This window comes from Monodon monoceros, unplaced genomic scaffold (genome assembly GCF_005190385.1).
Source record: "Monodon monoceros isolate NGI ecotype Baffin Bay Population unplaced genomic scaffold, NGI_Narwhal_1 Super_Scaffold_5, whole genome shotgun sequence".
Classification (NCBI taxonomy): domain Eukaryota; kingdom Metazoa; phylum Chordata; class Mammalia; order Artiodactyla; family Monodontidae; genus Monodon; species Monodon monoceros.
In genome coordinates, this window is record NW_021703782.1 from 14,404,288 (window position 1) to 14,429,313 (window position 25,026).

General features: G+C 42.1%; 1 protein-coding gene across 4 annotated transcripts in view; it reads left to right on the top strand.

Moving 5' to 3' along the window:
* The window catches only part of ENTPD4 (ectonucleoside triphosphate diphosphohydrolase 4), a 40,111-nt gene extending 17,894 nt beyond the window's left edge, over nt 1–22,217 (top strand). The window contains exons 7-13 of one of the 4 annotated variants that reach the window (XM_029201965.1): nt 7,942–8,001; nt 8,284–8,414; nt 10,027–10,193; nt 13,511–13,835; nt 15,521–15,606; nt 16,520–16,681; nt 17,921–22,217. In XM_029201965.1, the coding sequence (XP_029057798.1) occupies nt 7,942–8,001; nt 8,284–8,414; nt 10,027–10,193; nt 13,511–13,835; nt 15,521–15,606; nt 16,520–16,681; nt 17,921–18,149 (1,160 nt within the window). In that variant the 3' untranslated portion in view covers nt 18,150–22,217. Of the gene's footprint in view, nt 1–7,941; nt 8,002–8,283; nt 8,439–10,026; nt 10,194–13,510; nt 13,836–15,520; nt 15,607–16,519; nt 17,829–17,920 lie in introns of those variants that run through there. The other 3 variants (XM_029201963.1, XM_029201964.1, XM_029201962.1) reach the window with 3 other exon arrangements.
* The last annotated feature ends 2,809 nt before the right edge of the window (nt 22,218–25,026 follow it).

A 25,026-nucleotide genomic window follows, 5' to 3' on the forward strand; every position in this document is an offset into this window, starting at 1 on the left:
TCAAAGAAATAATTCTACTTGAGAATGAAAGGGCAAATCACTGAAATTATTTGGGGAATAGCTTGCTAGAAATGGAGGCCAAAAAGCATTTATTTCAAAATCACCTATCATTTCGCCAGTAATTGGGCGAAATTCACATATTGCCGTCAAGCTGTTTATAGACAAGTAAGGTACACAGTTAGCTGCTTATATAAGGCAGAGTTTTAGATGCCATAAGGAAGATAAGGAAAAACTATCATGGAAATTTGAAAGAAGGAGACTTTTTTTTTTCCTAACTAGGGGCATCATGGAGAAAGTGACATTTGAACTAGGCCTCAAGGGATAATTATAAACACAGCATGCCAAATCATGGTAAGGCTAGGACTCTGAGAGAGGGATAGGAAGCTCATTCTAGGCAGAAGAAATGATTTGAGTCAACACAGGTCAGAAAAGCTGCACTATGGACAGAGGAATAAAAATATTTTAATTTGGTGGGATGATGGCCCTTTCAAAAGGTTGTGGTAATATTAAAAGTTGGATAGGTCTTGGTGATGTCAGTATCATGGTGGCGTGCATGGTTCCTTTTCTCTCTCCCCTTTGATTTACAACTAATTGGACATCCATAACCAAAAAAAGTGCCTCTGCACAGCACACTAGGACACCCAAGAGATCAACTCATCAGTGCCCAAGAAAGTGAGTGGATTGGACCTCAGAGGAAGCTACAGAGCCAGGCCAGGAGCAGCAGGGGTGGCAGTGGGCCAGCACGACCTGTGGCAGAGGTGGAGGGTGAAGGTGGTAAGCTGGGGTGGGGAGCTTACCTGGCTGAGTACTGCAGCTGGAGGGACTCTGTGAGGAGAGACCACAGCAACTTGGGGCAGAAAAAGAAGAGAGAAGAAGGCAGAGAGAGCTGAAAGAATGAGTTTCTTGCTGTCTGCCCTGGTATTCTAGCAAGAGGACAGCCCACAGACCTCTGGGACTCCCACACCTTCACTCAAGGATCCTCTTCTGGGCTATGGCACACTCAAAGCCCCACGTACTAAGCACACATCTCCCCAACTCTGTCACCATCCATTTTTTTCCCTTTCCACTGGCTTTTTTTATGTTCATACTCCCAACCTTAGTGATGAGTCAGCTCAGGTAAGAAAAACCAAAAACTTGTGCTGTAGTACCACCTTCTAGAAAACAAAACAAAGGCTTCTAGTGACCAGTGTGTTGAATTGTTAGAATGATAGTAAACAAAGCTTTACTTAAATAGGAAAGTCATTTGCTACTTCAAATGCAGTGACAGAGGCACTTTTCATCAAACACTATGAAAAATCAAAGCAGTGTGGTATCACAAAAAGAAGAAAAACACTTTTCTAGCAACAGAACTTAAAGACATGGAATATTGCAGTCTAACTGGTAAAGAATTCAAAATAGCTATTAGGAAGAAATTCAATGAGGTATGAGAAAACTCAGAAAGGCAGTACAGTGATCTCAGGAATAAAATTATCAAGCAGAATAATTTAGCAAAGAGATTGAAATTCTAAAAAAGAACCAAACAGAAATTCTAGAGCTGAAGAACTCAATAAATGAGATGAAGAATGCATTAAAAAGCATTGAAAGTAGAGCACATCAGATGAAGAGAGAATAAGTGAGCTCAAGGGTAGGAATATAGAAACGTTTCAGGTGGAAGAGGAGAGAGAACTAAGATTTTTAAAAAGTGGAGAAACCTATGAAAACTATCAGGCTTCATTAGAAAAGCCAACGTAAGATGAATGGATATCCTAGAAGGAGAAGAGAGAGAGAAGGGAGCAGAGAGAATTCAGATATATAATAGCTGAGAACTTCACAAACCTGAGAAAGGAACTGGATATACAAGTCCAAAGGCTGATGGAACACTTCATTATTTCAACACGAAAGACCTTATCCAAGACACATTATATTAAAACTGTCCAAAGTCAGTGATGAAAAAATTTTAGATGCAGCCAGGGAAAAAAAGACAGTAACCTACAAAAAAACCCCATTAGGCTATCACCAGAGTTCTCTGGAGAAATGCTATAGGCCAGGAGTGGAATGACATATTCAAAGTATTGAAAGATAAAAATTGCCAACCAAGAATACTCTATTCAGTAAAGTTATCCTTCAGATATGAAGGAGAAGTAAAGGCTTTTCCAGATAAACAAAAGCTGAGGGAGTTCACCACCACTAGACTACAAAAAATGTGGAAAGGAGCTCTTCAAGCTGAAGTGAAAAGATGAAAGTACACAAAACTCTGATTAAGGTGGTAAATGGAATTAGAAAACTAAATCTTTTTTAGAATAGTATATTAAACAATTATAGCATAAAGGTTAAAGGAAAAGAGCATTAAGAATAACTATAGGTACTACAACTTGGTAACAAAATTGCAGCATAAAAAGAGAGAATTTGTGACATGAAAAATATAAAAGGGAAAAAGTAAAAGGATGGGACCTTTACAGGTGAATGAAGATAAATTGTTATCAGCAGAAAAAGGACTATTTGTGAGACATTTTATGTAAACCTCTTGGTAACCACAGAGTAAAAATCTGAACAGAGATAAGTAACATAAAAAAGGGGGAAACTAAGCAAATCACCATGGAAAACCACGAACTTTCAAAGGTAGATGGAAACAGAAGGAAAAAGAAACAATTGAGAGACAACCAGAAACCAAAAGATTAAATGGCAGTAGTAAATCCTTACACATAAATAATTAAATGTAAATAGATTGGGCTCACCAATCAAAAGGCACAGAATGACTAGATGGATCAAAAAAAAAAAAATGACCCAACTATACACTGTCTACAGGAGACTCATTTCATCTCTACAGACACACATAGGCTCAAAGTGGAAGGATAAAAGATGATATTCCAAGCAAATAGAAACCAAAAGAAAGCTGGCATAGTTATATCAGACAAAATAGACTTCTAGACAAAAAGAATAACAAGTATCAAAGAAGACGCTTATATAATAACAAAGAGGTCAATACATCAAGGAGATATAACAATTGTAAATGTATATGCTCCCAACACCTGAGCACCGAAATATATTAAGCAAATACTGACAGGTCTTAGGGGAGAAGTCGACAAAAATACAACAGTAGTAAGGGCTTCAGTACCTCGCTATCATCAATGGATAGATTGTCCACACAGAAAATCAACAAGGAAACATTGGAATTGAACCAGGACAAGCAAACTTAACAGACATATACAAAACAATTCATCCAAAAGCAACCAAATACACATTCTTCTCAAGTGCCCATGGAACATTCTCCAGGATAGATCATGTGATAGGACACAAAACAAATGTTAGCAAACTTAAGAAGGTTGAAATCATACCAACTATCTTTTCTGACCACAATGGTATGAAACAAAAAATCGGCAGCATGAAGAAAGCTGGAAAATCTACAAATACGTGAAAACTAAACAGCATACTTCTCAGCAACCAGTGTGTCAAAGAAGAAATCAAAATCAAAAGAGAAATTTTAAAATTACAGTAAGTCCCCTACATATGAACGAGTTCCATTCTGAGAGCATGTTCGTAAGTCCCGTTTGTTCATAAGTCCAACAAAGTTAGCACAGGTACCCAACTAACACAATCAGCTATATAGTACTGTACTGTAATAGGTTTATAATACTTTTCACACAAATAATACATAAAAAACAACAAACAAAAAATAAAGAACATTTTTAATCTTACAGTATAGTACCTTGAAAAGCAGTAGTATGGTACAACAGCTGGCATGCAGGGGCTGGCGTGGAGCAAACAGGCAAGAAGAGTTACTGACTGGAGGAGGGAGAGGAGGTGGGAGATGGTAGAGCTGAAGGATCGTCAGCAATAGGAGATGGAGGGCAAGCTGCAATTTCACTCACATCTGACATTGATGGCACAGGTTCTGGGCTTGAAATAAAGATACTGTACTGCTGTATTCCATACAGTACTGTACAGTAAAGTGCACAAAAGCACAGCTACTTGTAAAGGATGCACACACATGGCAGTGTATGCCAGACATGTGAATTAACTTACGTGATTGCACATGCGAATGCACGCTCGCATCTTTGAAAGTTCGCAACTTGAAGGTTTGTAGGTAGGGGACTTACTGTATCTCAAAACAAATGAAAATGGAAATACAACATATCAAATATTGTGGGATGCAGCAAAGGCAGTTCTAAGAGGAGAACTTATAGCAATAAATGCATATATTAAGAAATTAGAAAGAGTTCAAACAACCTAACTTTGCACCTTAAGGAGCTAGAAAATGAAGACCAAATTAAGCCAGAAGTTAGCAGAAGGAAAGAAATAATAAAGGTTAGAGCAGAAATAAATGAAACAGAGACCAGAAAAACAATAGAAAGGATTAACAAAACTAAGAGCTGGTTCTTAGCTCTTAGTTTAGATAAACAAAGAGCTTAGAAAAGATAAAATTGACAAACCTTTAGCCAGACTAAGAAAAAAAGAGACTCCAAGTTAGAGATGAAAGAGGAGACATTACAACTGATATTACAGAAATACATAGAATCATGAGACTACTATGAACAATTATATGCCAACAAATTACATAAGCCAGAAGAAATGGATACATTTCTAGAAACACACAACCTTCCAAGACTGAATCAGGAAGTAGAAAATCTGACCAGACTGGTAATCAGTGAAGAGACTGAATTGGTAATCAAAACACTTCAACACAGAAAATTCCAGGACCAGATGGCTTCACTGGAGAATTCTACCAAGCATTTAAAGAAAACATCAATCCTCCTCAAACTCTTCCAGAAAGGAGCAGGGAACACTCCAAACTCATTCTACAAAGCCAGCATTACCTTGACACCAAAACCACATAAAGATACCAGAAGAAAAGAAAACTATAGACGAACATCCTGATAAATATAGCTGCAAAAATTCTCGACAAAGCAACACAATATTAGCAAACTGGATTCAAGAACACCTTAAAAGGATTATACACCATGACCAAGTGGGATTTATCCCTTGGATACAAGAACAATTCAACATATGTAAATCAATAAATGTTAATACATCAATAAAATGAAAGATAAAAATCACTTCATCTCAACAGATGCAGAAAAAGCATTTGACAAAACACAGCATCCTTTCATGGTAAAACAAACAAACAAGCAAAAACCCTTAATAAATTGGGTGTAGAAGGAACATACCTCAACATAATAAGGGTCACATATGACAGACTCACAGCTAACATTATACTCAATGGAGAAAAACCAAAAGTATTTCCTCCAAGATCAGGAATAAGACAAAGATGCCCACTCTCATTACTCCTATCCAATATAATATTGGAAGTCCTAGCTACAGCAGTTAGGCAAAGCAAAGAAATACATCTAAATTAGAAAAGAAGTAAAATCGTCACTATTTGCTGATGATATGTTCATATATAAAGAAAATCCTAAAAACTCAGTCAAAAATATTGATTAATTGTTGCATTAATCAACTATTTCAGTAAAGTGGCGGGATGCAAGATCAACATACAGAAATTAGTTGCATTCCTTTATGCTAATGATGAGGCATCTGAAAAAGAAATCTAGAAGATGATCACACTCACAGAAGCACTCAAAATGTAAAATACTTAGGAATAAATTTAACCAAGGAAGTGAAAGATCTGTACAATAAAACTAAAAGACGTTGCTGAAAGACATCAAAGCCATAAACAAATGGAAAGATGTCCCGTGTTCATGGATCAGAAGAATTGATATTGTTAAAACGGCCATACTACTCAAAGCCATCTGTAGATTGAGTGCAATCCCCATGAAAATAACAAAGACATTCTTCACAGAAATAGAAGAAACAATCCTAAAATTTGTGTGGAACCACAAAGGACCCTGAATAGCCAAAGCAATCCTGAGAAAAAAGAAGAAGGCCAATCAGGCATCTGGGTTTCAAACTATACTACAAAGCCATAGTAATAAAAATAGTATGGTGCTGGCACAAAAATAGACATAGCAACCAATGGAACAGTACAGAGCCTGGAATTAAATTCGGGCATATATGGTCAACTGATATTTGACAAGGGAGCCAAGAAAGCTCAATGGATAAAAGACAGTCTCTTCAACAGATGATGCTGGGAAAACTGGAGAAACACATGCAGAGCAATGAAATTGGACCCCTGTCTCACACCATTCACAAAAATTAACTCAAAACGGATCAAAGACTTAAACATAAGACTCAATACTGTACAACTTCAATAAGAAAGGAGGAAGCTCATCGATTGGTCATGGCAATGTTTTTTTGGATATGACACCAAAAGCACAAGCAACAAAAGCAAAAATCAACAAATGGGCTACATCAAACTCAGAAACTTCTGTACAGCAAAAGAAATAATTAACAAAATGAAAAGACAACCTACAGAATAGGAGAAACTTTTTGCAAGCCATCTATCATGTAAGTGGTTAATATCCAAAATATACAGAGAACTTATCCAATTTAATAACAACAACCCAAAAAATCTGATTTAAAAATGGGCAGAAGAACTAAGACATTTTCAAAAGAGGATGTCAAAATGGCCAACAGGCACATGAAAAGATGCTCCACATCACTAATCATCAGGGAAACACAAATCAAAACCACAGTGAGCTATCACCTCACACCTGTTAGAATGGCTATCCTTAAGAAGATAAGAGACAACAGGTGCTGGTGAGAATGTGATGGAAAGGGAACCCTTATACATTGTTGGTGGGAATGAAAATTTGTCCAACACTATGGAAAACAGTATGGAGGTTCCTCAATAAAATAAGTTCTCAATAAAAATCGGGCTACCATACGATCCAGCAATTCCATTTCCGGGTATATGCCCAAAGGGAATGAAAATAGAATTTTGACAAGATGCACGTACTCCCGTGTTTTTTGAAGCATTATTCACAATAGCCAAGATACGGAAACAACCCAAATGTCCATCAACAGACAGATGGATAAAAAAAGATGTGGTAGATATACACAGTGGAATCTTACTCAACCATGAGAAAGGAGGAAGGATATCCTGCTATTTTTGACAACATGGATGGACCTTGAGCGCATCATGCTGAGCGAGTTAAGTCAGAGAAGGACAAGTGCTATATGATATCACTTATTTGTGGAATCTGAAAAAGTTCAACGTGTAAAAAGACAGTAGAATGTTGGTTACTAGGGGATGGGGTCAGGAGATAAGACTGATGGTGTTCAAGGGTAGAAGCTTGTAACAGTGGGTAAATAAGCCATAGACAGTTAATGCACAGCGTAGTGAATATAGACAATAATACTGTACTATAATGATGTAATATAATAATATCGCTACAAGGGCAATCATATTACGATATATAAACGTATCAAAGTAAGACACTGTACCCCTTAATTTACACATTGTTACATGCCAAATTTATTCAATTAAAAACAAGTTGGACAGGTCTTGAATTGTTGGGCTGTGGAGTTTGGACTTTGTTCTGTAGATCAGCCCAGCAGAGGATAGCATGGGTTGGAGTGGAAGAGTAGGGGCAGGAAAGTCAATTAGATCTCTGTACCAGCTTAAATCAAGGCAGTAATGAAAATGGGTGAAGGTCCGATGTAGAAAATGTTATAAAAAGAGAATCAGACTTGGGAACTGAGTGAAAGTGTGAGATAAAAGACTGGAAGGGTTAGAGTTCACTTGTCTTAAAACCTTGTACTTGATAGGTTTAACCTCATAAAAAGTGAAAACTCCGGTATTTCCAAACAACCTATAAATTTCAAAGGAACAGGAGTGTCTAGGGAATTATATTTTCAACCCATGCAAATGGTATGAAACTACAAAATTAAAAGCTGAGAGTTCTTGGAAAACCACTAGGAAAAGGTAATACATCAACAGAAATGTGTTTTTTCAGATAACGTTTTCACAGCTTATCAGGGAATGAAATAAATGTTTGCACTGACTGCAATGATCAGGATTATATAAAATACTTTTAAACTTTACTCTTCTTATAACGCCTCTAGGTGTGTATGCTTGGATTGGCATTAATTTTGTCCTTGGACGATTCGAGCATATTGAAGATGGTAAGTATCGTGTTTCCAGCAAATGTATCTAACTGGAAATTACGGCTTTTTCTATTTCATGCAAAGCATAAAAAAGGAGCTGAGTGTTGTGACACACCTGGGTGTGTAGGAGCAGAGTGGGAGGTGCTACTGTGTCACACAGGAAACTTGATCTTAGTCGGGAGGAGCAAGCTGGGTCTGCCTAGATACACTTGAACCCACCATCAAAGCAGGATGACTCTTCACAAGATCCCGCTTCTCTGCATTTGTTCCATTCCAGTGGATGTTTCTTATTCTTTCCAGATGATGAGGCAGTTGTGGAAGTTAACATCCCTGGTAGCGAAAGCAGCAAAGCCATTCTCCGTAAAAGAACAGCCGGTATTCTCGACATGGGAGGCGTCTCAACCCAGATAGCATACGAAGTCCCCAAAACTGTAAGCTTTGCCTCCTCACAGCAGGTTATTATCTGTACAAATTTCCTTGTTTGGTTTGATTTTCATTTAACATGTCTCCATCCATTTGTGTTTTGTTTTCTGAGTCTGAACACATCTTTACTGTCTTGCTGAGGGTACCACCTTCACAGCCCAGGAGAAAGGAGACAGGAGGAAACCAAGGCAAACCTCCACTAAGCCGTTTGTGTTTGTTCATTGAAGTCAGCTGGTTTGTTTTCTGAACTTACTTAGAATTTTCCTTTGGTGTATATGTCAGCCACACACTTGAGTTTTTGTTTCTATTTCCAGTCACTTCTTTTCTCAACAGGTATTGTAAAACTCAATATAATAGTATCAGATTTCTTAAGTTATAATTGGGAGAAATTCTCTTGTGTGTGGCTCAGACAGCTTTTGATTTTTCTGGAAAGGATAGAGGTTTGTATCCACCGCTTCCACGTTTTTGAATTCATGGTTTACTCTGTGATTTCTGCACATCCCCTTTGGTACTGTAGTTTCCCAGTAGGCTGGGTGGCCTTCTGTAGAGGGTGTCCAGATGCTTTCCTGAATTGCTCTATGTCTTTATTACTGTTTCCATTCAGCTCTAGATTAATACCTAGCAGAGTGAGTGGTTAGAAAAGAGTGGAGCTGGACAAGCCTGAGCTGCATTGTCATCCTGTCCTCACTAGTTCTGGGACCTTATGCAAGTCACTTAGCTTTTTTGAGCGAGCCTCTTCAGCTATAAATGTGACTGCAAGTACCTCTAACAGAGGGTTATCATGAGGCTGATTGAGACAGTGCATATAGTATATCTAATGGCCTGCTAGACACCTCGTATCAGCTCAGTAAACATTATTGAAGTATTTATTAAGCTCCTTAGAAAATGCTTTGTAAATTCAAGTATTACAATTTGTGTTTCCTGCTTCCCATCCAGACATGCCTCTAGAAACTATTACACTCTTTTTACAAAGCCATGTTTTCCCCTCAGATAAAGTAAGAAACTCATAGAAAAGTAAGTTTGGAAAAAAATTTCCCATGGATGCATCATCCAAAAAAATTATTGTTAGCATTTTGGCATATTTCTCTTTATTCCTTTTTTCTGTTTATAGTGTTTTAAAATATGGTTGTTATAATCTTACTGTTTGTACAATTTTTGTCCTTTATTTAGCAGTGCATAAGCATATTCCTCCATAAACTTTATTACCATTATTAACTAACCCCTACTTGAAATTATATATATAGGTGACATCCAGTTTTTTCTGTCACAGAATTGCAAAGGACATCTTTGTGTATAGAGACTTTTCAATGTTTAGGATTATTTTCAAAGCACAGGATTCCATAAGTAGATTTACTAGATCAGAGGATATGAAACCACATTGCCAATGCCCCTTTTCAAAAAGTCCTATCAGTATCACAAATGTGCAGCCCATCTGAAATTTCTTAAGTCAGGATTGTCGTATTGAATTAGGAGGGATGCTTAGAAGGACCCTTGGGAAATGCAGATGCAGAAATTTTTGCTCCTTTTTGACGAGAATTTTTGTAGATCCCTCTTTTTGACAGGAGGTAATTGTTTTTGTATTGCTTAAAATACTAACGTTTGTGATCCTTACGTCTGTAGGAAGAAGTAGCTAAGAACTTATTGGCCGAATTTAACTTGGGATGTGACGTTCACCAAACTGAGCACGTGTACCGCGTCTACGTGGCCACGTTTCTTGGGTTTGGTGGCAATGCTGCTCGACAGAGATATGAGGACAGAATATTTGCCAGCACAGTTCAAAAGAACAGGTAAAGCACCTCCCATTGCCCGGCCGTCACCTTGAAACCGCGGTTTGTCCTCACAGAAGACATATCCAGGCCAAGCAGGGAGGCCTCAGTCAGCAGAAGCATATGAGCACGGTTAGCTGTTTATTGCCCCGCCCGCTGAGCTGGAGAAGAAATGAAAGGGCAGCAGGGTCCTGCCTTTGGCCCCAGCTCACCCGCCTCCAAAGAAGGCTCTCGTTCTCTCAGACCCATGGCTCCCCTGCTGGATTAGAGGTTTCACTTTCAGGATATTAAAATACTTTCGAACCCTGGGGTGATGCTATTCCAGATTGCAAAGTCCTGCGGAAACTCAGCACCTGGGCCACTCAGGTGTCCTGGAGGCCCCCAGGAAACGATGATAGCATTGAGTTACGGGATGTCCTGGCGGTGTCATGGGAAACCAGCCTGGCGGTTATTGAGTGAATCAGACCGTAGTGAAGGAAGTTACTCACGAGAAAGAAACGATCTAGAAGTCAAAGTTAGTGATTTTAAACCTCTTTAGCAGTGAAACTTTAAAAAATGAGTTCATGAAGAATTCTGGTATAGAAAATATGCAAAAACACTTCAACAGTTTAAATTTACTTTATAAGTTTAAGTGTATACCAATTATTTATTTGAAATTAGTCCATAAGAACAGAAAAGCCATATGGATGAATAAAAAAATCTGAAATCTGGGGTTTTGTAAAATGGTATTAATTACTGTGCTTTGTTTTGTTTTGTTTTGTTTTTGACTGCGCTGGGTCTTCGTTGCTGCACGTGGGCTTTCTCTAGTTGTGGCGAGCAGGGGCTGCTCTTCGTTGCGGTGCATGGTCTCCTCATTGCGGTGGCTTCTCTTGCTTCAGAGCACGGGCTCTAGGCGCGCAGGCTTCAGCAGTTGTGGCTCGCAAGCTCAGTAGTTGTGGCACGCGGGCTCTAGAGCGCAGGCTCAGCAGCTGCGGCGCACAGGCCCAGTTGCTCCGCAGCACGTGGGATCCTCCCGGACCAGGGCTCGAACCCCTGTCCCCAGCGTTGGCAGGCGGACTCCCAACCACTGTGCCACCAGGGAAGCCCCTTTGTTCTGTTTTGACGAAACGATTTTGAGGAGAAAAATCCTGATTCATAGAAATAAATGATAGTGTAGTTCCTTGATCTATTTTAACCTTTTTTGTTGTTGTTGAGGTATAGTTGACGTACAATATTATATAAGTTTCAGGTGTACAACATAGTGATTCAGAATTTTAAAGGTTATATTTCATTTATAGTTATTATAAAATAATGGCTACAATTTAATCTTAATAAACCTGTGGAGGCCTGAACTTTAAGAAAGGTCAAGTCAAGAGCCATTCATTACCTCATTTTCCAGAAATTCACATGTGTGAATAGGAGAAGCAATAAAAACTGGTTCTTTGTCTGCTCCAGACGTTAGCGTTAGTTAAGAGAGATTAACTAGCCCCCGTTTCTTTTTAAAAATAGTATGTTACATAGCACACTTTAGTATAATTATTTTTAGTAATAGTCTTAAAATAGAAATATTTTATAAGTGATGTTTAAATTAGAATTTTGGAGAAACACCTTCTTCTGCAACCCTAAGTTTTACTAATTGGTTTTAATGTCAAGAAGGTTATACAATGGACATTGCAGTGCTACTTTTTAATTTAGCTGTAGAGCAACTAAAAACTGTAACATGAAGTATACATTTGACTCATCTTGGACTTTTATAATAATTATAAATGTTAGTCATCACTTTTTACATATGTCATGAATTGAGCCTTGAGATGCATATTTATCCCTTGGCCATTAGTAGTGATGATGGATTTTTTTAAATTACTTAAACATTTTTAGTGCATTTTGAGTTGCCGTGATCTTAGAAATAAACAACTTGTCAGTTGAGTGGCAGGTAAAAAGTTGACTTAATGTCAGTGACTGAATATCAAATTCAGGCGCCTTCCTAATAGTTAAACACCTTTTAGGCCCATGGGATTTCCTGGTTTCAAACAGTAACATAACTCCAGCTGTTGTATGCTCTTTTCTACTTCTCAGTTGCTTAATGGTGAGGACACATAGTAGGATGACAGATCTGGACATTTCATTGGCAGGTAGTAAGCATAGGGCATTTCAGTGAACAAGGTAAGATTTCTACAGGACTTCTCAGAGCCTGGAGCACAATAGAAACTGTTATTTGCTGCAGTTGGGATCAATAGTTGGTTAACTTAAAAATTCAGTTAAAACAGAGAATCATAAAAATAGAATCAACCCCAAGCACTTTGTTTTAACTTACGTATATTCATTTGCCAATCTTTTGCTCTGGACTAAAGGCTTTTCTTAGGCTATTTCTCTGGCAGGCACTGCACCCACTCATCTTGATGTCATTTTGGCTCTCTTTAAAGGATACCAGGGCCTTAAAGACATCTGTGAAGCAATTTGATACCAATTTCGTCTGGATTTTTATTAATTTTTCCCAACTTGTTTTTCTTTTAATCTTGCTAACACCTAATTTGACACTGGTTTTCTAGCGATCTGCCTTTATTATATTTTTCTAAGCCATCTAACCTTAGCTTTAACAGCACCAGCGACTTCTTGTCATGGTCACATTTCATCTGTATATAATTAAAATCACAAGCACTAGTGGCAGAAACGGGGCTGGGAACAGCACAGTGGTGGGCGTTGGACTGCAGTGAGCAGGACACTGGGAGGAGCTTGTTAACCGCAGACGCTCAGCAGCTGTGGACACCAGCCTATGTCACAGGGCACGGAAAGCGTCAGTAATCTGACCAAGTCGTAGTTTCACTGGACCCCGTTCAGCTGTCTGCTGTACGCACATGTGTATCATGAATCTCCAGGAGGGGCTTGAGTCCGTGTTTTCCAGCTTAATTTTTCCGGAACACTTTTTTTTTTTTTTTAAGAAGATGTTGGGGGTAGGAGTTTATTAATTAATTAATTTATTTTTGCTGTGTTGGTTCTTCGTTTCTGTGCGAGGGCTTTCTTTAGTTGTGACAAGCGGGGGCCACTCTTCATCGTGTTGCGCGGGCCTCTCACTATCACGGCTTCTCTTGCTGCGGAGCACAGGGTCCAGACGCGCAGGCTCAGTAGTTGTGGCTCACGGGCCTAGTTGCTCCGCGGCATGTGGGATCCTCCCAGACCAGGGCTCGAACCCGTGTCCCCTGCATTAGCAGGCAGATTCTCAACCACTGCGCCACCAGGGAAGCCCCCGGAACCCTTTTGTGTTCCATAGGGCAGAGTTTGAGAAACACTGACTTGCAGCCACTTTCTTCTTCACACAGTTTTCTGTTGGTCTCGTGATGAAGTTTCTCTTTGTTCTGTAGGCTCCTGGGGAAACAGACTGGGCTGACTCCTGATACTCCGTACCTGGACCCCTGCCTACCCCTGGACATTAAAGATGAAATCCAGCAGAATGGACAGACACTGTACCTGCGGGGGACGGGAGCCTTTGACCTGTGCCGAGAGACCATCCAGCCTTTCATGAACAAAACAAACGAGACGCAGACCTCCCTCAATGGGGTCTACCAGCCCCCGATTCACTTCCAGAACAGTGAATTCTACGGCTTTTCCGAATTCTACTACTGCACTGAGGATGTGCTACGGATGGGGGGAGACTACAGCGCTGCCGCGTTTACAAGAGCTGCAAAGGTAACCACCCAGGAAGCCAGGGTAGATGGCGACGGGCCCAAGTCCAGAGCAGGGCGAGGGGGAGGGCAAAGGCTGTGTGCAGCACCTCAGCAGCCCTGCTCCCTTGGTTGGGCCAGATAATAGTCACAGCAGAAGCAGAAAGTCCCCTGTGAGACTGCACTGGCCATCAGTGGCTCCCAGATGACAGTCTTTTATGTGTAATAGTGTAATTCTGATCTGACGGTTCCTCGCAGCTTCCGACCCTTTGTTTTCAGGACCCCTTTTCTCTTGTTCTCCCTGCCTTCCTGACACTTTCCTAGGCTCTCAGCCTTGGTGACCCCACACTTCCTCCCTTGGTCCTCTGACCTTCAGGTTCTTGGATGGTCTCATCCGTGTTCGTGGTTTGCTGCTGCCTCTCAGGAGGAGGCTCCACATCTGCCTGCCCAGCGCCTGCTAGATTTCACAACTGCAGACAACCCCCCTTTCTCCCCATTCTGTTCTGCTATGTTGTCTCGGTCATGGCATCACTAAACCATCTAGTTCCCCTCCCCCAAACCCAGGAGTTACAGACTTCTCCCTGTCACTCAGCCATCCCTCGCTGTACACCCGGTAATAGCAGTCATCGAGCGTGTCATTGTATGTCATACATTTTCTCAGAGCCCTGCTCTCCCTACTTTCTGTCCTACCCTTGCCGTCCCAGCCCTGGCCGCTCTCTGTCACCTGCACTATGCAGGGGCCTCCCCGTGGTCCTCCTGCATCTGGCCCCCGCTCTGTGGTTCATCCTCCACATCACTCCCAAGTGTTCTGTCTGGAACCCAAGTGCAGCCACCTGCTCTCCTATTGAAAGTCTTCAGTGGCTTTCTCTTGCTTCCAGGATGAATTTCAAATATTTTAGTGTGTCCTTCCCACGCTGTTGCCTCATCTCCCCACCTAGCACTTGATACTCTAATCGTATCAGACATCTGTTCATTTCCCTCCCATCTGTGCTCCCTCCCATCTTGTCTTCATCCGTCGTGTTTCCTCTGCCTGACATGCCTCCTCACCCTCTCACCCCAGGCTGAGTGCCATTCTCTGTATCCCCTGTTGTGAGTTTCACTGCCTCTGTGAGCCTCAATGTCTTCATCCTTTAAATAGAGGTTGGAATAGCAGCTGTGTCAAGGAGTTGTTTGAAGCATTACATTTAGAAAAGGTGCCAACACAGGGTTCAGTAAATGTTAGCTGTTAATATAAACGTTACAGATAACTTCAGGAGAAGGTGGCACCTCTTTCCCTTCTCTTGAAGGCAAAGCCTCTCGTAATCATCTTTGTGTTCCCAGAACCTTGCACCATATAGCCACAGACACAGGTGTTCAGCCTGAACTGGCTGAAGGACCGCTTCACTTTTCCAAAAGTCTGTGCCTGTCACATGCAGTCACTGCGGGGAGAAACTTAGCAGCTTTGAGGAGGTCGGTTGTGGGCAGTGAGATTCTCTTTAACAGTAACTTTGGCTGAATTTTAAGACAAAGAACAAGCATTGCCTCAGCTCATCAGTAAGCATTCACAGAGTGTTTGTGTGTCTCGTCCTCATGGGTCACAGACACAAGCTTGTGTGTCTCCTAATTGGAAGGATATGTTTGTTATGAATATGAATTTGGTAAAAACTTTTAAAATGAAAAAAATTTAATAAACCTTTCCTAGTGATTTCTTTGGGGTGAAATTTCTTTCAGGATTATTGCGCAACAAAGTGGTCGATCTTGCGGGAACGCTTTGACCGAGGACTGTATGCTTCTCACGCCGACCTCCACAGGCTCAAGTAAGTCGTAGACAGCTGAGCCCAGGGTGTGTTGAAGAAACTGTGTGTCCATTCTTGGCCATACCATGGCCCCAATCTACCTTTCTGTCCTCATCGGTCCCTACTCCTCCTCACCTCCTCCAGGCTCCTTTCAGACCAACGGCAAATACTCGTGCTCAAACGTATCTTGCAGTTTGGGGCTCAGTTTTGCTCTTCCTTCCACCTGGAATTCCCCTGTGCATGCTCTCCTCGTTGATGTCCTGCCCAGACCTCAGAGGTCAGGTGCTGTCCCTTCCGAGTCTTCCTCTGTCCACTTGGCTAGGCTCCATCCCTCTCTGCGAGTCTCCAGAGCACTCATTAGGTCCCTCTTGTGGCGTTTATCATATTCTGTTTTTATAGTTACTTGTAGCTTTTTAAAAATCCTCTTTCATTATGTCATTTAAGCACATTGGCTATCTTATTATTTATTATGATGTCTTAGTACTTGCTTAGCCCAGTGCTTTGCAAAAAGCAACCCTCTGATAAATATTTAGAATCATAGATTATCAGAGCTGAAAAGGACCCGCCTGTCTTGTCATTTTATAATAAAGAAACTGAGGTCCAGAGAAGGTGGAACTTGCTCAGTATTTATTCAGAACTGAATTGAGTAAGTGATGGAAGGCCTGAGGGGAAAAATCTCCCGCGGCCACGTATGAAATTACACGGAGACCAAGCTTCATGAGCAGATTGATTTTAACAGGTGAATGGTGTGGGACAGAGGGCGTAAAGCAAGCAAATCAGCCGGAGATGCGTACGGATGGTTTCGCCCTCAGAGCGCAGGCCTCGTGAAGCCTGTGCAACCCCGTTGTTCACAGAGGGCAAGGCCGACTCCACGAACGTGCTTTTGGACCCACCCAGTGACTCAGTCGCACTCACACGTTTGTGCTGTTTGTAGGTATCAGTGCTTCAAATCCGCCTGGATGTTTGAGGTGTTCCACAGGGGCTTCTCATTTCCCGTCAACTACAAAAATTTGAAGACAGCTTTGCAAGTGTACGACAAGGAGGTTCAGTGGACCCTCGGAGCAATCCTCTACAGGACCCGCTTTTTACCCTTAAGGTATGGCTGCGAATTTGGTAATGAGAATCCAACAGAAGATGCTTCCCTGCATCCGAGGCATCGTGGGCAGTGGGTGTGGCTGTTTGGGGTGTTGTTGGCGCTGGCCGTGGGCAGAATGGGAGAGTCGGGGAGGTCTGACTTGGTCTTCCCCACCGGAGCCTCCTCCCTTCCCAGCCCACCATCCCAGCAAAGGCGCCACAAAAGTGCTTATTCTCAGCTGCCTGTTCCCTAGCCCCTGCACAGAAGGGTCCATTCCAGGGTCCTTAACCTTTATGGCCTTGGACCCCTTCTCAAAATCTTGTTTTTAATGCATAATATAAATACATAGGCTATAGAGGAAACCATCGTATTGCAGTATATTTATCAAAATATTACAGAAGACAAATTTGTGACACAGTGGTATACGTTCTTCTTTATTAACACATTAAATAGCAAGACCTGGCAGCAGAATTCGTACGTTGAGTGTAATGAACGTACGAATAAGTGTAATGAACTTACTTCCTGTAGGTTCAGTGTAATGATGCCTGTTGATGATATTTTGAGGCATCTGCAAAACACCACAGTGTGATGTAAAAGATCTGTGAGTTTCTCTAGGGACAGAGTCACTAGTTCTGCTGATACTATAGTAGCGATAGTTTTTTGTCTGCATTCACGTTCAGTGAAAATACTGCATTACAACCAGAGATTGGTAAAATAAAGATGCGCCTTTTTTCCCACTCAAGTTCACAGACTTAGCCGTCAGTTGACTCCCCCCCCATAAGAACCCTGGTTCACTAACAAATGAGGTATTAGCTGTTTTTGTTTTTGTTTTTTCCCTTCATTTAATTAAGCATCTCCCAGCAGCACATTTAGCTGGGTTAACTGCAAAACTTGTGAGTAGTGGGTGTTGCTGATCATAAACATGTCGTTTGATTCCAATTAGCTTCTGTGTATTAGTGAAACACTCACAGTTCTAACTTTCTCTGATTTTTGTTACCCAAAGTATAATGCTGGTAACAGCTACAGACTTAAGAATACCCTTTCACACGTTATCGTGTTCATACTTACAGCTACCCTCTGCTGGGCCACATTATCCTACATTTTAGAGGAGGGGAAACTGAGTCTGGGAGACGGAGGTTCCAGCTTCCGTCTGTAGAGCTGAGTCCTAAACCAGGCCCCTCCCACCCCACCCTGCGCATCATTACATCACACTTCCCGCCTGCCTAGTTCTCATGTTTGTTCTTGTTCCCGTGTGGGCAGAGATATCCAGCAGGAGACCTTCCGGGCCAGCCACGCGCACTGGCGGGGCTTCTCCTTTGTGTACAATCACTACCTGTTCTCGGGCTGCTTCCTGGTGGTCCTGCTCGCCATCCTCCTCTACCTGCTGCGGCTGCGGCGCATTCACAGGCGGGCCCCGCGCAGTGGCTCGGCCACCACCGTCTGGCTGGAGGACGGCCTTCCGTCCCAGAGGATCGCCAGCACCTTATGAACCGGAGTTCGAGCCCCAGAAAGACTCTAACGGAAAAGCCATATTTGCCTCAGGGTTTCTCCTCTTCGTTCTCATTTGTTTTGTTTTTCCTTTCCCTTTTCGTTCCTTGAAACAAAACCAAAATCCACTGTTTGTAAACTCTGCTGTCCTAGAAGCATTGCCTTTAGCCGTTCTGTGTCCAGCTTTAAGTTGCGGAATAGGGAAAAGGGAACATCACTTCATTTTTGCTGCATAGGATATCTGCCAAAAATTACTAAGATTTTTGGTTGTTCTCTAAGGTATATTTGATTTTAAACAGATGCACTTTAATATTGGAGGGAAACGGCAGGCTTTTCTCTGTCAGGGGAGGTGGGACCGAGGGGTGACGCTTTCACAGAACCACACACATACCAACTGGACGGATCATCCCCTTTTTCTGTCTGTCTTGAAAGCGCTAACCTAAAGAGGGAGATGTTTAGTTTTATTTATTGTTCAGGGCTGTTGCTGTTTGTTTTCTTTGCAGGTTAAAAAAATCAGAACTGTTTATATCCAAAATAGAGAGGTATAGGCACCAAGAGGTAACAGTTTTTAAAATTGATAGTGAAAGACCTGAAAAATGTGAAATGATAACCAGAGCGCTGTGTGTGTTTGAGGGTGAGAGTGTGTGTGTGTGTGAGGGTGAGAGTGGTGTGTGTGAGGGTGAGAGTGTGCGCGTGTCTGTGTATGAAAACCACCGACGGGAGAGAGTGAGGGAGTGCAGTGCTCTCACTTTTAAAAGCACACGCTTCAGAATGCACTGTTCCATTTCATTTAGAGGAATCATTCCCCGTTACCGTTACTTCTTCTGACCACAGGTAGTTACTTTCTTCATGCCATCTTTCAGCGGCCTTAGAACACTACGTTTTTGAGTTGGAAAATTCATAGTTCACTGGTTTCGGTGTTGTTAGAACTGGAGCTGGTGCTTGTCAACAGGCACGTCCTTATTTCTCAGTAGCTCGTTTGTGCTTGTTTAATTGTGCTCCGGTTTCTTCCATCTTCAAGTTGGTACCCCCCTGCCCTCGTATTTCAGAGACCTAGCTTACTGTCGCGGTTGAGGCTGTGCTGGCAGGGCCACTGTAAATCCAAATGAAGAGAAGAACTGAACACAAGAAATCAACTCACATTTTGAAGAAAACACGTTTGACGTTTTAAACAAAAACCTGAAAAGGACAACTGGATTGGCATGTATGAGATTAGTGGGTTTTCACCTATTCGTTTAGTTTAGAAGCTTTGGGAATTCTCATACATAGTTTTTTAGGCGATGTTCTGTGTGTGTGTGTGTGTGTGTGTGTGTGCGCGCGTGCGCGCACAAGCTATTTCTTAACTCCAGAACAGCTAGATTCGTCTAGTTGGTAACAAATGTATATTTCGAGAATCATCGACTGCTTTTTTAAAAAATCAATGATGAGAGAAAGAATTCAGGTACGGAAGCCCTTATGTAATTCAGAAAAAATTTTTAGATTTTCATCTCGTCCATTAATTACTTAAAAATGTGGCATACACGTATATTGATGACTTAAAAGATTACAGATTTATGAAAGACAAGCAAATCCTGTGATTCTGCTCTTCAAAGTGAATATTCTAACAACGGACAAATTATTGGTAGAAAGTTTGCCTCTCCAATATAAAGAAGGTTAGGGGAGCTGCATGGTGGTATAGCATCTGATATGCAGAGAGACTTGTTTCAGAGAGGGTGGAGACAGATGTCTCTCGAAAAATCCAGCTTCTGAAATGCTGGTCTCCAGCTATTTAAATGCTTGGTCCCTGGTAAACACTGTTCCTTTTCAAGACGCAGCCACACACGAGCTGTGTCATGGGTACCCCAGGGGCATAGTGAACTGGCGTGCTTCTCCTTGACTTCTTAAAGGAGGCTTACCCTGCGGACTGTGGGTGGCATTAGTGGTGAAGAAGTAAGTTTACATGTTAGCTTTTCTGCCGCCAGCCATTTGGAGTAGTAAGGCCCTGACCTGCAGAATGAAAATTTTCCAATGCCTAGAATATGTGATTTGGCCTTTCAAATCAAGGCAAGGATAAGCTAGCATAGGCACAGATCTAAATAGGCCTAAATTAAGACCTCCTACGATAAATAGTCACTTTTTAAATAAAGGATGCTAACCTGGTCCAGCTCTGTACCATTTGGGGAGTGCAGTAGAGACCAGCATGGAGGATCCAAGCCTGAGCATCCATCTGCAAGGACCTAACTCACTCTCCAAAAGAAGTCCCCAAATTAGGGTTCCAAGGCCCAGCGGCCTTGTACTTTGCACAGTTAGGTGCCGTGTCCCGTGCCAAAGAACTCCCGGAGCAGGCCTGGCAAACTTGCCCACAGGGAAAATCTACGAGACCCTTGGGCTAAGAATGGTTTTTCAATTTTTAAAGGGTCATTAAAGAAAAAAAAAGTGACGGATACACAACAGAGACTGCACGTGGCCTGTAGAGCCTCAGATATTTACTAAGTGTCCCTTTACGGAAGACATCTGCTGACCCTGCGTGGAGAGTCCCGTTCAAGAACAGATACACAGCCGCGTCCTCTTCATTCAGGAAGGTAGTTACCACCCGTGAGCACAAAAAGAGGGGCAAGAGAAGTGACCAAACTTCAATCTCAAAATAGTTGTTTATGCACCAGAATTTCACTTACCTTTTCCTCTAGATCCTTTTCAAGATCGGTTTTCTAATAAACCAAGTAGCATACTCCTCCTTCCCCCCACCCAAATTTAAAACGTGCTGTTCAGGAGGGCTCACAGTGTTGTGTTGAGATGTCTGCAGTCATGAGAAGGGCTCAGTAGCTTCTCTCCACCCAGCACCAGGGACGAGAAGACGGCCGGGAACTTTCTCTCAGCGATGCAGGTGCAGGCTGGGGTGAGAGGCAAACACCGGAGGGGCTTAACTCAGGAAGCAAAGAATATCAATTAAGGGCTGGCCAAGAAGGCCGTAAACTCTGAGCACTTTTAGCAACAGAAAGCAAGAGAAATTGGACTGGTGGGAACTTGCTAAAAGCCTCGCAAAGAGCAATGTTCTGTGTTAACTCTTGGTGGAAAGACTCCTCCAGTAAACACTTCTGTTCCATCGTCATATCTGTGCTGCTCCTTTCTGAACCTCCAGAGGATGGTCTCGAAGATTTTACAGTCCATTTAAAAGTACAGACTGATTTGTACCTGTGGTTTCTGCCCATTTTCACCCTAAACTGCTGGCTTTCTGCAGCACTCCCCACCTCGGGGGCTGGGGAGACGCTTGCTCTCCCATCATCACAGCTGTGCACCCAGGAGGGCAAGCTCTAGATTACCCAGTGTTTAAATTTGAAACTCAGGCCTGCATAGAATACTTTTCCTTCTGAGAAGCATGCACTACTTAGCAAGAAACTCCGACAGGCAAATGTGTTTTCCAAGCTTTTTAAAAAAGTCAGCTTTAGAATTTTGTGTGGTAATGTGCAATGCAGCAAAACTACCTATGAGTAAATTATTTAGTTATTTATTTCTACTTCAGGGTTTTGTTTTTTATGATTTTTTATTGATTTTCCCCTTCCGTAATGAATGATGTGACCAACCAAGGAGAGTTCTTTGTTCTGTTACTAAGATTACATTTTACGTTTAGGAATTATACAAACTAAGGGAGCATCTTTAAATGTTTTTTATTTAAATGATGTTTTCCATTCAAAGAATAATTATCTTCGGGAGATGGTTGTGGTGTCTATCACTTTCTGTACTTGGCAACCTCACATGGCCACACTCCACACGGGTGAGTGTCGAGAATAAAAAGTTCATTCGATGGCCCGCAGATTCTGTGTGAGCTTGCTTTCTTGGGATTTAAAGAGATTTTTCTCTGATGTTTGAATCATGTTACCTGTTAGAATGCTTAGTTGAACTTGAACCTACATTCAGTAAAATAAATTGTCTGAGTCTGACTGTGCACTCCATGCCTTTGCTGTATCTGGCGTGCGTGTAGTGAAGCTCTGCTGTGTGCGGGTTTCCCTGTGTGCAGGGAAACCAAGCATTTCACAAGGAGAAATATATACCATGGCGTAATAGCAACCCCTTCATCAACAATAAAGGCCATCCCGAGACTATGGTTTTTAAGGTTATCATTTAAAAGTACCCGTTAACTATATATACACCTACAAGGAAAAGAAAAGAAATTATCCAACCTTACGTATTTTGTCTTATAAATAGTAAAATCATTGCTGCCAGTTTTGCAATTAGATCTAAGCTTAAAGCCGTTGGTTTATTTCTAGAGAAACATGAATCCCGTTGTTCATGTGGCTAACATCTGTTAGACGCTGCCCCTCTTCTTCAGCTACTTGAGAATATATAAATAGAGCTTTTCCTGCAGGAGGAGGGGCCTGAGCCATAACCTGAGAATAGATGATAGAGACAGATGGAAAGGGAAGGGGACTGGCTGTTAAGAACAACAAAAATAGGGGCTTCCCTGGTGGCGCAGTAGTTGAGAGTCCGCCTGCCAACGCAGGGGACACGGGTTCGTGCCCCGGTCCGGGAAGATCCCACATGCCGCGGAGCGACTGGGCCCATGAACCATGGCCGAGGCCACAACAGTGAGAGGCCCGCGTACTGCAAAAAAAAAACAACAACAAATGGGAATGTGGGCGTATGGTGAGCGCAGGAGTGCGGAGCCCCAGCCTGTGACCACGGAAAGGAAAGAATAATAATGTTAAAAGAAAACCTGCTTAAATAATTTTTGAGGCAATGCAATAAATATAGGCCTCTGTGTCTAAGGGTAAATACATTAAAATATACCAAAGGCATCTAAAGATGTCTACATCTTATTCCACATCTTAGGGAAGAAGGGAAGTACCTGCTTCCAGTGGTTGCCCCTGTTAACATCTGCAAGGCAGCTGTTCTGGGTTTTGGTTTGTTTTTCATCTGTTTCCATTTGCCCCATGAGTCTGGAATGCACAAGTGGATTTTTTTTTTTTTTTTTTTTTTCCTGAGATCCCGAAATGCTAATAGTTTGCACAGAGGGGTTTGCGGTGCGCTCACTGGCCTGGGAGCAGGGAAGTGAACGTCATCTCTGTCCGAGACAGACTGTCTTCTTATGGAAAGTCATCAAAGACACAGGAGCACCCTTTGCAAAGCCCAACGTGCAGATTGGGGATTTGCCTGGAGCTGAGCGTCCCACCGAGGAAACGCTACACCCCGAAGGGTCCTCCCAGCCCCATCTGGTCTGGGAGCCTGATGGCCTCAGCCTGTGATCTGCTGCCTCTTAACAAAGGAGAGTTGATTGATCTGTTGCGTTTTCCTTTGTCTTCAGCAAGCTTAGCTCCCCCTCCTGCTTTCTGTTAACACTTCCATTGAGGCTGAAGAGCTGGCTTGGCCTTCCATCTCCGCCATCACCCTTGATCCTGTTTGGCAGGTGGATTGCATCTGGGCTCCAGACTTCACGGCCACTTAACCATTTCTGTCAACAGCCCCGTTGTGTGTCAGAGACCCAAACAAGAAGCCCAAACAAGAAAGGCCGGCCTTAAGATTTCCACCCTGAGAAAACTGCTGAAAGCTTCTCACAGAACGTGGTGGTGATGAACACAGAAGACGGGCTTCTTGTATAAACACAGAAACTCAAGGGAGGGAAAAGGAGATTTTTTTTTTTTTTCTCCTGAGAAAAGGAGAAGGGGGAAAAGTTGGTCTGTGGCCAGGTCACCAGAAGACAGAGTGCATTGCTAATTCCCAGGGTGGGACGTACTCTTTCACTGTATTATTTCTGTAGAAGTCCCAGGCTGGCTCTTCTCGCTGTCCCTCCAGGTTTATAATTGGTAATTTTGATACCACCTTCCACCCTTTTCGTGATAATCAGAGTTTGAAGCGGGCCGTCTTGGAAGGACTCATCACCCTCTTGCCTCTGATTGCACATGACTTAAACTCCAGGAACCAGACTCAGCACTTTCTCCTCCTAAGAGCCCATCTTCTCCACGTGGCACAAGCTTGTTTTATTACCTAGATTTTAAATTCAAAAAGACTGAGACACTTCAACGTTCAATGGGCTCCACCCAGCCTTGTAAAATTCTTTATTTGGGTCATGGCAGCAAGACAGAATTTTCTGGACATTCTCCATAACGTTCAAATTACATTTTAAAATCCTCTTCAGCGTTCTGTGGCCCTGTTGTCCATCGGTCTGTCTGTTCCATCCCTGAATCCCTTTGAACATGGATCATGACATTTATAACTAATCCAACAAAGAAAACACCACATAGTGCCCAGTGTTTCATGAATATCTGTAGTCTAATAAAAAAATGCTAGTTGCTTTGTCAAGTCACTAACTCTTTAGGTCCCGAGGGTTTGGGAAACACATATTTTACAAATCTTTTATTCTCAATCTTCTCTCTTCTTTCCAGATGGCAGAGTTTCGTGCAGATTTAAAACCACGTGCAGTGTGGTGTGAAGGGTGGGTGGAATCCCAGGCCTCTCTCTCTCTTCCCTCTCGCCATAAAGTTTGTCAAGGGAGTGAAGCATTTTAAAGCTTTATGTAGAAAAACTTAGGAGAACCAAATTTACTTCAGGTGGTTTCCTTCTTAACCATTTAGTCTGGGGGAAAAAAAGGAAAAAGAACGCCCCAAATTAGGTATTGATGTGTAGAGGCAAAACAAGATGGGGATTTTCTCCAAGCCCAGCTTGGAGGAAATAATCTCTGTATATGATCTTATTCTAAGCATAACTTCAGAATTTTTTTTCCTTCTAAATCGTCCTAAAGTTAGTCACCTTTTAAACCCCACCCCCAAAAGCACCAAATGCAGGGAGAGGGGAAGGATGGATTTAGCTGCATCAAAAGTAACAGTTTCTGTTAACAACCATCACAGTCAAAGCTAACAACCATCACAGTCAAAGCTAACAGCCATCACAGTCAAAGCTAACAGCCA